Source organism: Perca fluviatilis, chromosome 1 (genome assembly GCF_010015445.1).
Source record: "Perca fluviatilis chromosome 1, GENO_Pfluv_1.0, whole genome shotgun sequence".
In the NCBI taxonomy this organism is placed as follows: domain Eukaryota; kingdom Metazoa; phylum Chordata; class Actinopteri; order Perciformes; family Percidae; genus Perca; species Perca fluviatilis.
Window position 1 is genome coordinate 28,038,982 of NC_053112.1, and position 12,864 is coordinate 28,051,845.

The following is a 12,864-nucleotide window of genomic DNA, read 5'->3' on the forward strand; positions in this document are numbered from 1 at the left end:
CATCAATGATACTCAAACCTTCTTCTCACCCCATTGACTCGCTTTTTTTCTCTTTACCACAGTTCTGCTCTCAAAGATATCACACCACTCTCTTATTTTCTCACCCTCTCTAACCTATTCTCAGCCTCTCCCTCCCTCGTTTCTCTTCTCTCCTGCTGCCCTTCCTTCAGTCCCTCCCTCGCAAACTACTTGCTATTCAGTACATGGAGGCTGCAGGCAGCATTGCTCTAGCTCCCCATACTGCTGCTGCAGGACTAGACTTTTCATCCCCTGCTCTCTCTCTTTCTGTCTGATAACCAGACATTTCCCTTCACTCCTTTTCTTATTCTCCTGAAACTATGCACCTAAAACCTTGGCTTACTGCCCAACACACTTAATATTTAACACTCCCCCTTCTTTTCATGCTTCTATTCTCAAACCCCTGCATCGCTGCGTCCCATTGCACTGTACAGTAGTGTTTTTCAGGAGCGCATTAACTACGTAAGGATCAGCAAATCAACCAGACCCCAATGTCTTTCCTTTGAGACATTTCACATTGTACGTTCAGGGCTGGCATTTTCAAACCATTTTAACTCTTATGATGACTTGGATCAGCCTGGAATGTGTAGCAGGAAAGTGTCGTTTTAAGTATGCCAACCTTCTTTATTTTTTATGGCATATAAGAGTTCAGTATAGTCACACATTAGTTACATCTTCCAAGGAGTCTTTTGTGGACTTCAGAGCCCTCAAACATCCTTGTTATATTCCAGTGCTACCTCTGTATGTGCTAGCTTAGTCACTGACATACTGTTATGTTTCAGTCTGTTTTGGGAAACCGTCCTCCTAATGTAACAACAGTAATATGGTGGTTAATAGTTAATTTCCTGATGCCATTGTAGCCTACTGACTCTGACTAAGGGAGATGGATAATAAAGTATTTATGGTGTCCGTAACCTCCCTCTATGTGAAAACGCTGTAGAATGTCTGAAATTTGTAGAACTAGCTTTTGTCTGAGAATTCAAAATCCTGGTTCAGGTTAAGGCAAATTACTCAATTACTACCTTTAAATTAAGCATTACTACTTGTTTCCTCTGCAACAACACTTACTGTGTGGTCCCCAAAACCTCACTTTTTACATTACTCCAATTAAAAAGAAAAAATGGTATACTTCTTGAAAATGTTCTGGTTATGTCTGACAATAAAACGAAGAGCACAGTAAGGACAACTACATATGTAATTTGCTCTACCTCTGTCTTTGTTTGTTTATGTTTTTGTCAGTTCCTGCCACTGCCTCCTTCACTGCTGCAGTTTTTTGTTCAGTTTCTTCCTCTCTCTGCCCTTGCTGTTTCTCTTCATGTATGTCCAGTTAGATTTTTATATGTGCACTTATGGCTGTTAATAAAAAGCTATCTCGTCCAGGTGGCATGAAACCATCAGTAAATATCTTAAAAAAGGTCTTAGCACCCACTCCTAGCTACATTCGGATGATAACGTTATATTAACATATGCAGAATTGAGGGGGGTCCTCACGTCCTGTCGGAAATGCGGACCACCGTAATTTTCATTTCTGGCTCAGGACCTTTGGTTTCTGTCATCCTCATTGCTCTCTCCATGTCTCCTATTAGTCACTACTGTCATCACCCAAAAAAAAGTACTCTAAAATCCTAATTTTTATGACTCAGGATTTTGTTATTGTGTTGCATCAATCTACCAATTAACCATGTAGCCGTGCACCCAGGGTGTTAATCCTTTATTCTGTGTTTACCCCGATCCTAAACAAACTGCTCATTCCGTACTTACGATGTGCTTGATGATAAGCCAGATGCTTCTTCTCATCCACAGCCTGCTTGTCCACGGATGCTAATAGTCAGTGACAGGCCCTCAGTCTAAACATGAGCCAGTCTAACGAGAGGGGTAAGCAAACGGCATCAGCCATTAAACATAAGAGAGTTGTGCCCAGAGGCCCTCTCGGCTCCTCTTCAGGCAGCGCTGTTCTCAGCTGCATTAACTCTAACTTACAGGAGACTGCCAGGCTCAAACAGCACCGTTATAGATACTATGGGCAACCATGTGAGTGGAGAAGAGACATGAAGCCCTCGTATAAGCGGGGGGGGGGGTGTTGGGAGTGTGCTGGCTGCCCTAAGGCTCCACACAGGAGCTCTGGATACTCAGATTCATTCCCCCACTGCAGAATTTTAATAGGTATATATATACATAAATATATATGTGGGTGAGTGTGTGTGTGTGTGTGTGTGTGTGTGTGTGTGTGTGTGCGTGTGTGTGCGCGCACGCATTGTGCACGTGCTGCTATCAATAAACAAGTCGAAGCTTTTCAATACCATTGCTAATAAATGATCAAATACTCATTTCAAATGTATTGCTGTACTGAATATGGTCAGTAAAACGATTATTGGCTTGGTATTACATTGTTTGCTGATTAATAGCATTATAAAATAGACTTTATGTAATCATTAATCAATGATTTAACAGCTATTTAATCCATGTTTTGTTGTAACAGTTAAGAACACAAGCCAATAATTGTTGGTTGTCCTTGTGAAAAATGTGCTTCTAATTTGTTTGTATGAAATAGGCTGGATAGGCATTCTGTGTGCCCGCCTCAATTTGTGAAACATAATGGATAATGAGTTACATGTGGTGCACCAGGAGTCCCAAGGACGAGGATTGAGAGACACTGCCTTAGGTCATTATAACTTTCATTAATTCTCATTAATAAAATAGAAAGTCTGATGTTCAGACTTATATGCATGTATTTGAAGATATTACATAAACAGTATAAAGAAGACTTACTTTGTAATTCCCTTATTATTTCACTGTAAACAGCTGGATGAAAAAAATAGCCGAAGCACGTTAGGCCCTGGGAAACAAGATAATAAAATAATGTGTCCGGTTATGTTATCCAAAATCTTGTGTGCAATGCAAATGCTGCACACCAATCTGCAGTTCCTAGCTACAGTATAACACTAATAAAGGTCAAGCTATGTCCCACCTCTGCTACTTTCTTGCCAGATCAGTTTTGTGATTGTGTTGTGGGAGGTGAAGATACAACAACAATTGCAGCTAATCTTGCATTTTTTTGTGATTATTTTATTTTTACATGATAAACTTTTATTCAACATTTACCATAAATATATTAGGGCTGTGTTCGAATGAAGAAATTCTTAGTCGGCTAACACTCATTCAATTGTATCGACTGATCGATTAGTTGATTTAATCTGTAAATCTGAGTTTCTCCGCAAAGAGTCATGCAAAAGGATGCATATATTGAATAAGATAATGCCTCCTTTGCATATTTAAACACATTTCAGAAAACGTGTAATACAACAAAAAATTGCCTTAATGAAAGTATTCGAAGTAGGTTTCACGTTGATATCTATTAGGTAAAATGTCAACCCTTAATTCTTGTGTTTACCAGATATTTGCTTGTCTCGATCACCTAATTAATACTGTCCTTCGCCACGGTCTGCATGCCGACGCATTGGCCGACAACGCGCCGGGTATAGAAGAGGACATATCTGCTGCTAAAGGACTCGTGAGATTTCTGAAACAATCTGGCCTGGTTGCGCATTTATCAAAGACAGTGCTACAGATGGGGGAGACACGATTTAGCACAGTTTACCTCACACTCAAGTCAGTGCAGGACATATACGCAGAGCTACGGGAGAAGCTGGAGAGGCATAGCTTTCTCCCCACCCAATTAGGCTAATAAAGTAATGATTAAAAAACACAAATGCTTGATGAAGGGCCCAGCCCGGCCCGAGGATAGTGGCGGGACATATCGGCCGTATTAGGCTAACTAACATGTTATATTGTGTGTGCACCATTAGAAACATACACACATGCTTTGTAAATGATATCGCTGTGCTTATTTGTTTCAGCATTGCATTGTGCCTGCACTGTATATCTATTAGATTCCTAGGGGGATATAATGGCTCTAATGAGATTATGATATGGCATCTATTTCTGTACTATGTTGCTCTATCATCTCATTTAGGGAAAAAAAAAACAATTCTAATCTGAATCGCTCATCTGGAAGTATTTTTTTCACCCGCAGGCATTGTAGCGTGTTTTCTCTTTTAGTGTCCTGTAATCAAACTAGCTGATAGCCACCGCTGCACCTCTTTAATTTCCACTTAATGAGAGCAAGTCAAATTGGCCGATCTATGGCACTGCAGCTGAGAGTCACAACTTATCTTAATGAGGATCTGGCTACCCATTGTCTGCTGGTAACCCGACCAACATGTTAGCACTATTATCAACCCCCGCCCCTTGGCTCGCACATACACAAACACTCACCCTATCGTTATCAGCTTGCCTTTCCCTTTAAGCCCACTGCAGACAGTGTGACCACATTGGACAGTAATTGTACCTCTCGCTCCTGCCTAATTGAATTGACAAGGAGCCGGAATTGATGTCATTTAACACATTGATCTTGGGAGACAATGAGACAGAATGCCTCATGCCCCCCCTTTTTCCTTCCTCACCTCTCTTCTATTTTCTTCCCGATGATTCATCTGCCCATTCCTTTGATTTGCCATGTTATTGCCTATAAACTACCAGATTTGTTCCTTACTTCTTTTACCTTCCCTCGGTTTCAGCGTCTTCTTGCTGTTGTCGCTTTTTATTGCATTAGTTTCAAGGGAGGTACAAAGACGTGGTAATAAAAAACTGAATTTTGTTTAATTAATGAGTAAATGCAGTCGCATTTTCGTTTGAATGTGTCAGAAATATATTGGTCGCCTGCATTTTCATTAAGTATGTTCTTTCCAGTGTTGCCAGAAATAAAAGCTTTGGACATGTATTCACATAATGCTCCCAAATACCATAAAAATAAACATAGACCATAGTCTGGATTTAAAAAATCAAAGTAGGATAAGGTAAAATGTATTTTTTCCCAGTGCTTCTATAAACAGCTTCCAGCTACAAATACATATAATACACCTATTTATTCAATTTCATTGAAACAATACTTAAATTTGAGCCCTGGCTCTAATTTTATATTTCAAATTAAAATAAAAAAACTGAAACCTACCTGAAACCAAGTGCCACGTTCTTTTGTGCATTATTCAGCTTGCATAGACAATATGTCTTACAGTATCATGCCATTACAGGGTCAGAAATGCAGTGAAGCAGATTGCGCTGCAGTGCACCACTGAATTACACAACTTGCCTTGGGAGAGCCTGAGAGAGCGAATACACTCAGGGCCCTCAGCCTTTCCACCTGTATGCACTGTCCACCAGCTGTCTCCTTAGTGGGCAAGAATAACGCCACTTCTACTGCTTCCATTACCCCGCACACTAGATGCGTATTTTCAGACACCCTTTTCTATCTTCCTCTCCCCAACTGAGAATGAATGAGTGCACACCGGGGGGTAGAAAATAATGGATGGGGACATTTGGGAACATTGTCTGCAAAACGCCACAGGGACTTGTGTTTACCAGTAAAAAAAACGAACATGCACATTCCATTATGTGGCAGTCAAAAACTAAGCAATCAATGTTTCTGTATGGGAGACAATTGAATCAACAGCCAACTGTGTTGTCAAGCTTTTAATGACTTTGAATTTGAGAGCAGAATTGCTTGCACATACAGGGCACTTCTGGATCGGAATGTAGGGAAGTCAAATAGTCACAACAATAATGTGACTCAGTTTGTCTCTCTACATACTGCATACACAAATATAGCAAGACCACAGTTTTGACCAACCCGGCTGAATATGAGCCTGACACATTGACTAACCTATGATTCATCATTGTGGACTTCCTTGTATCTAAAGTTTGTGATGGGGAATTCATGCATAGTGTTTTTAATTGGTTTTTTTATGTTTTGCAGAAAACTCAACATGAGCAATACATTTTTCATTGCGTGTTAAAGGATCTGACATATCAAAGCAGAACAGTGATTACAGTATAAGGGAAGCATAGTTTTAGTAATAGTAGTCCCTTGACTTACTGTAACTGTCAAAAGCATACTGCATTGATCTAGAGCTGTAGTAGATATAACAAAATATACTCACCAACTACTTGTTTATTAAGAGCTCAAAATAACAGGTGATGTTTTTTTTTCCCTTTATACTGACATCACTATGCTGTTTTAATCTCCTTAAGTCAGATTAAAGAGTTCAGAGTTTGGAGAAATTAAACAGCTGTGATTTCTGATTCCAAAAATGAAAAAAGCACACAAATTTTGTTTAGCAGTGTGTTTATCCATGATCTGAATAATGAGAGGAGTTTTTGTGTCATCAACAGCTTGACCATTTTCTCTTTCTCTCAGTTCAATAAAGCTTGTCGGCTATGCAGTGGAGATATACATAAAATCATATGAATATGTTTGTGTCCTCAAAAGGTTCAAGTTAAGCCCCTTTTTATTTTTGGCGCTGAGCATCTTTAATCCTATGCGTCCCTCTGGTGCCTTAATGACACATGCTCTTTAGGCAGCACAATGACTAATGTTGTCATGTCCTCTGTTTTTCCATAGAAGAGCTTGTCGGTGCATGCACAAAAGTAGGAGCGCTTCTATGAGCATATGGCACATAATGGAAGGCAACTGAATGCTATCCTCATTTGCTCTCCTCCCCCTGTGTCAATCAACAATTCTTTAATAAAATACATTTACTGTATGTTTCAGAATACGACTTGCAAATAAAATTAAACCACATAAACATTGCAGTAGTCGGGTTAGGGTCAGGTGTTTTTTCCTTTGCGGAATATGGGCTCAAATCTTAAACTTATTATTTACAATATGAGAGCCAGTTTTCTTCTTTTCAGTTTGGTGCATTGCTCCACAAAAAATGACTGCATTGTGTGATTGCTATTAGAAGAGGGGGTGACTAACTGTAGTATGAGCTAGGAGACAAATGACTCATTCCTAATGTTTAACATCCATATGAAAGAAAACTCGTGCTATATGAGCCTTGGCCAAGGGCAAGCCAGCAATACATTAGCCGGAAAACGGAATCATATCTGTTTTTATGGCTACAGGCTCTTTTCATTGAGCAGCACTTTCACATCAGTGACCTGGCTTGCACACGTGAATTCCCCACAGCACGTACCCACTTTGAAACGCATGTTGAGCCTGAGTGTGACAAATCCAAAATGAAGAAATTGATGAAAGATTGTGGTTGTTTGTCCTCAAGTTGGCGTCTCCTTGAATGGCAAGGCTTTTGTAAGTCAAGATAAGAGAAAGTGGCATTGGACTAGTTGTTTTTAACTTCCAAAAGTGGTGACACAAGTGGTGTTGCATCGCAACAGACAAAAGTTCTTTGCTACAGCTCACGTACTTCCTGAGCCAAAATTGAACCTCAAAGGAAGAGCTCAGGTAGTCTTACACTAGCAGTCCTCCCTCTCTGCTCTTCGCTCTGTGATTGGAGGCACATTCAGAACTAATGTGTAAACTGTAATTTTACAATCTGACCAAGGCATTGAAAGTGACAATCATTGTTAACCTTGGGGTGAGTTAACTGAAGTGGGTGTTTGATGGGGTCGCATTTAGTTCTTTGTGACACATAGATACGAGGCGCTCTGTTCCACTCAATTATCAAAAGGGCATGACAATAGTGCAGCAATGCAGAGTTAAGCAACCACATTTTGTGTCTCATTAAACAGGATAACGACTAAATAGCCCCTCTACTTAAAGCCCTGTTGTTCTGTGGTCAGTTTGTCTCAAATAAATCCTCATTTAAGAAGTCAACAGGCATGGATGAATGGGAATACATGTCAACAGGTATGTGTTTTGGTCGTTTGCCTTCATGCTATGCTGGGCAGAACTGTCAGATGGTTGCCTGGCAACTACATAACTAATTTTGTATGCTGGTATTGCTTTCACAGAAGATCACTGTGTCTTACAATCTGTTGATCATCCTGCTAAGCATTTTTTTTTCTCTTTCAATAAATTAAGCCACATCTGCCTTGCTAATACTAAATTAGCAGATTTTGATTGCTGTTCTTTTGTGTTAACTTCTTAAAATGAGCCTTTGCTTATAACATGAATCGCACCATCCACAAACAACTTCCTCTTCATAAAAAGGATACATTTTATATGGCTCCGGTTTCAAAAGCGAAACGATCCACACTTTTTCATTTGTCAGTTGTCAAAATAAAGAGACAGTGAAATTAACATGAATGTCTTTTAGGGATAGGCTTGTTATGCCCAGGTGCTCTTCAGAGAGATTCAGGAAGTCCTTTATACCTGCTGCGCTGAAGTGTTTTAATGAACATTGTCGCTGTTACTGTTGATGTTAACGATCTAATGTTGATGTCTAGGATAGTGGTTACACTGAGGATTGTGGTAATTTTTTAATTTAATTGTACAGTCATTGATGTTAGCACTATTTATTATGGTGCTGTGATCTCCCTTTATTTAGCATTTTCTTGAGATGTGTATGTCTTCTCCTATTATCTTACCTGTACTCTCACTCCTGTGTCCCATGTATGGTGGCACTCAGATCCCCCATGGGGGATTAGTTAACTATTTTGTATTTTATCGTAATGATTGTTTGTAGATCTTTACTTTGAATAGTAGTAAATGTAGCACATTCATTCACTTTAGCTAGAGTACAGTAGTTGTGTTCCAATTCTCATACTTCTTTCCAGTTCTAATATTGTTGTACATTTATTTTGCCTCTTTATTTTTCTTTTCTTTTATTTAAAGGGTTCCACAAAAAAAAAAAAAATATATATATATATATATATATCAATTTTTTTTTATTTGTACCCCCTTAACAATTATATCCTAGTAATCAATGCACCCAAAATTGCACATTTTTTAAACAACAGCCAGTCATTCGAACCTTTGTCTTGTTCTGACAGTAACAGAGACTATAAAACCCAGAGTCCTTGCAGAGAAATTAGGGAACATCCTTTATCACGCTAGTGAGAAAATGTTTCATTTATCTTAGTATAATACAAAAATTATTTAGATACAGTTCATTCAGTACAGCCCGTTTTGATTTTACCACTTTCCACTGCCTGAGAAACACGTATGCATTTCTCTTGAGGGATCAGAGTACTGGATCATTTATATGTGTCCTGGAGCAGATATGGTTCACTCCAAGACACTGACAGCAGCTTTCTAACCTTTGGGCCAAGCCGCCATCCCAAGTTAGATAGTAAGTGGAAATCTAATAACTGGGGTAGTATAAAGCACCCTACTCTTCTCCATGGGTTCTGAGCAAACACTGTAGAGCTTGCAAGTGGTAAGTGGGGCACCCAGGTGGAATAGCGGAAAGTGGACCCTCTTTCTTGGCCTGGCGTTTTAATGAAAACAATTGCCAATATTTCTGTATGAGAGACAGCACAAGATACTGTCCTAGTGTCTGCCTTTTAGTGACTGCTACTGGTTTGTTTGGATGCATGTTAAATGGAGAGTAGGGAAATCTTGAACAGTGAGAAGCTCCGTGCTGTCTCCCAGTGGTACTCCCTCCCCCTGTCAGGTGAAAAAAAGCAGTTGGTGACTCTGTGTGTGGCAGGTGAAGCACATGGTAGTCTACACCCTCCTAAAGTCACCACTAGGAGTTGGCAGTGACAGGAAGTGCTGTGCACAGGGGAATTGGAGACAGCTAAATTGATACTTGCCAGAAATGCTACAGTAGTTGCTAGGTAACATACAAAACTGTTTGAGCAATGTTTTCACTGACTCAGTTCTATTTGGTGAACACTTGTTATGCCAGCACTGTGACAAAGTGTATTTTCAGAATTGGCAATCTACACTTAATACAGTCCCTCCAGAAAAACGTGATTATGCCATCGCATAATTCAATGCATAATCAGCCAAAGTCCGCATATTTCTGCGGGGGCTGCATTTTTTCAAATACGCCACACTTACGCCGCATAAATTGCCGATTTCCACGCAAAATATGATGGGCTTGCATGATTTCATAATCCCCGCATTTTCGTTGCAAAAAAGTCACATATATCTTAGCAGAAAGTTGAAAAATGTTGCGTTTACTTCACATAAGAGCAGCTATTTTCCCCTGTTGCCATGGGAATGTTATGAAGTGACGTAATTACACGACATGAACATCATCAAAAAGCAGGGTGTTCGGGGAATCACTTTTTTTTCTCTTTTTCATCAAACCGCAGTTCCCGCAGGTTTTGCAAGTTCCCGCAGTTTTTGCATGTTCCCGCAGTTTTTGCATGTTCCCGCAGTTTTTGCATGTTCCCGCAATTTCATCGCATAAAATTGCATAAATATTTTTTAAGAAAACATGCCGCATAATCAAGGATTTTTGCCCGCAACAATCACAAAAAAACTCCGCATTTTTCTGGAAGGACTGTTAATACATAACACATAAGCTTTGGTTAAGACACTCACAACAGGAAAATGTACACAATGTGAAATATATGTTACAAATGTTGGGAGTCAAACAGACAAGATTGTAATGACGTGCTGTAACAACTGCGTTAACATGGTATTATTGCTTCCTTTCACAGACTGGCAGGAAAGAGAAAGGTGACCCATTGAACTCAGCCATTGATAAAATGACCAAAAAGACCAGGGACCTGCGCAGACAGGTGAGTGCATGTTTCCTGCTACATCTCAATCTCCCTTTTAAACATTGTATCTACCTTCTCTGAAATGAAATGCCACTTTAAAGGTTAAGGCTGACAATATAATTCTTACACTGCCTTTGGCACTCAGCACTAAGTCGATTTTTTTCCTACTGAAGACCTACAGCTTTAAAAAAATATAGACATTTTTAAAGGCTAAATCATTTTCCGAAAACAGCTGTTCACTGTAGTTTTTAGCAAATGTTTCAATTCAGTTCTATTCTATTTATAGTGTCAAATCACAGCAGAAGTTATCTCTGGACACTTTACAGATAGAGTAGGTCTAGACCACACTATAATTTAGAGACCCAACAATTCCCCCCAATGTGTTTTGTTGTACAACAATGACAATACAATATGTTTTTGTTATTTCACAACAACAAAAATATAGCATTTAACTAAACGTATTATTGACCTCACAGTCACTGTTCACATTGTCAGAAGCATTGCACACACATAGACATCAATACATTTAACAAAATAAATAAATAAAAATCTCAGGACCACGGCTACTCGCCCGAGCCTCACTGCCACCACAGCGTGATATTCCATTGTTATTAGGGATCACATTCATTGGGGACCATGCTTTGAGTGACCCTGGACAGGTCACTAACAGGGTTAATAGACAGACAAACACATGCTACCACTACTAGGAATTTAATCAGGAAAGTCAAAACCTAGAGATATCATACAATCTCCACACAGACAGGAGCAGTACCAAGACTACAAACCAGAAAGTTCTTGCTGTGAGCTATCCACTGACACAGTGGGCCATTTTATGCTATTTGAACTATCCAGTTGAGCACCTATTAGAGCACTGGTTAAAATATCATTTGTTCTTTGAACAGTATTCCAAACGTACATTTTATATGTAAGTAGCTAGACATGGTGAACTAAACTGATAGTAAACAATCAAATGTACTGTATCTCAGGAATTCAGTGATTTTGATCCCTGCTACACTTTTGATTCTAAAACTCAGAACTATAGTATCAGGAAGCTGCAGTCAAATTACATTCCAATAGTGATGAATAAGTAGATGATTCATGCTGTGAAATGCAACATCAGAACTTCAAAGCAAAATTGATTTATTTTTCTTCTTCACTGAGGAGAAGATTAATCTGGCTTTCCACTGTTGGATCTTGCAGAGTATGAAAATAACATGTTGACACCATGCTTGAAAAAAAGAGAACACTTAATGAGTACACATAAGTGCCTGTGATGTAATACAATACTTCAAGCATGCTTCTAAAGGTACCTAGATTCTCACATCTTTTAGTAAAGATTGGAGTTCATTTGAGGGATCTTGCCCCAGAAAAAGCAAACCCGTTCATAAACGATCAGTACATCATTTGTGGTCCCTCCCAAACAATCGTTTCCTGTATTGCAGTGCAAGATTTATTTTTTGCAAGAGAGGCACAAAATTGACAATAGTGACTACCTGCACAGAGTAGCTGCGGTTGTGTCCTCCCTGACCCCTTAAGGTCTTACGGGGATCATTCCAGATGGGAAGCTATAACTCACCCTCCCATTAGGCATTTGGTGGGGCTGCCTGACAGGCTGGCAGTCGGTACTCACTCTGACAGGATGTTCTATTGACTCAGGGCTTGGCTTGACAGAATGGGCGGTCTGTTTGAGCTTTGAGTTTAGATGGGAGGGCAAACTCGCAGCACACATGCAGGCATTACATAGAGCTGTGATACTGTAATTTTGAATTTAGCAAGTCAATGGCGCCGTGTAGAGACACAAGACCTTCCTAAGGGGAGGAACACAATTGTGCGTTTGAGCATTTCAGCCTCCGCTGTCTCCATTGTGAAAAGGAGGGATCAAATATAAGAGCAGACAAGCACAAGTGACAGACAGTGTTTGTGAAATGGGAGCAGGTAAGACCGAGCAAGCCTTGTGACAACACCGCAAGAGAAATGTGGCATTGTTTTTCCTTTCATGCTGTTGTGTGTACATACACGTCAATGCTAAGCTGTCTGTTATCCAGGGCAAATTCGGTAGATGTCAAGAATGTCATTCCAACCCCCATTTTTGTTTTTTTAATAAATGTAAATTTCAACAGCGCTACACAGACGGATGGAGACCATGCAGCATTTTGCATCATACAAATGTTTGATAACCAAGTAGATTTTCCATCCAAACAAGATAACTGACTAAACAATTACAGCCTGGCAACCTGTTGTTATTCCTGTTTCCATCCATACACGGTTACTCTTTATTTAAAATAGATATTAATCATCTGCATATCCTGATGAGAGACCTTCATTCACTACTGAAGTGTTCATTCAAAGCCATGCCCCTTCAGTCATTTTCTT

The 12,864-nt window shown here is 39.6% G+C and overlaps 1 protein-coding gene across 1 annotated transcript in view; it reads left to right on the forward strand.

The window, feature by feature from the left end:
• ctnna2 (catenin (cadherin-associated protein), alpha 2) overlaps window positions 1-12,864 on the forward strand; it is a 331,452-nt gene that overhangs the window by 234,544 nt on the left and 84,044 nt on the right. The window contains exon 8 of the mRNA XM_039802047.1: window positions 10,429-10,509. Coding sequence (XP_039657981.1) covers window positions 10,429-10,509 — 81 coding nt within the window. The remainder of the gene's footprint in view (window positions 1-10,428; window positions 10,510-12,864) is intronic.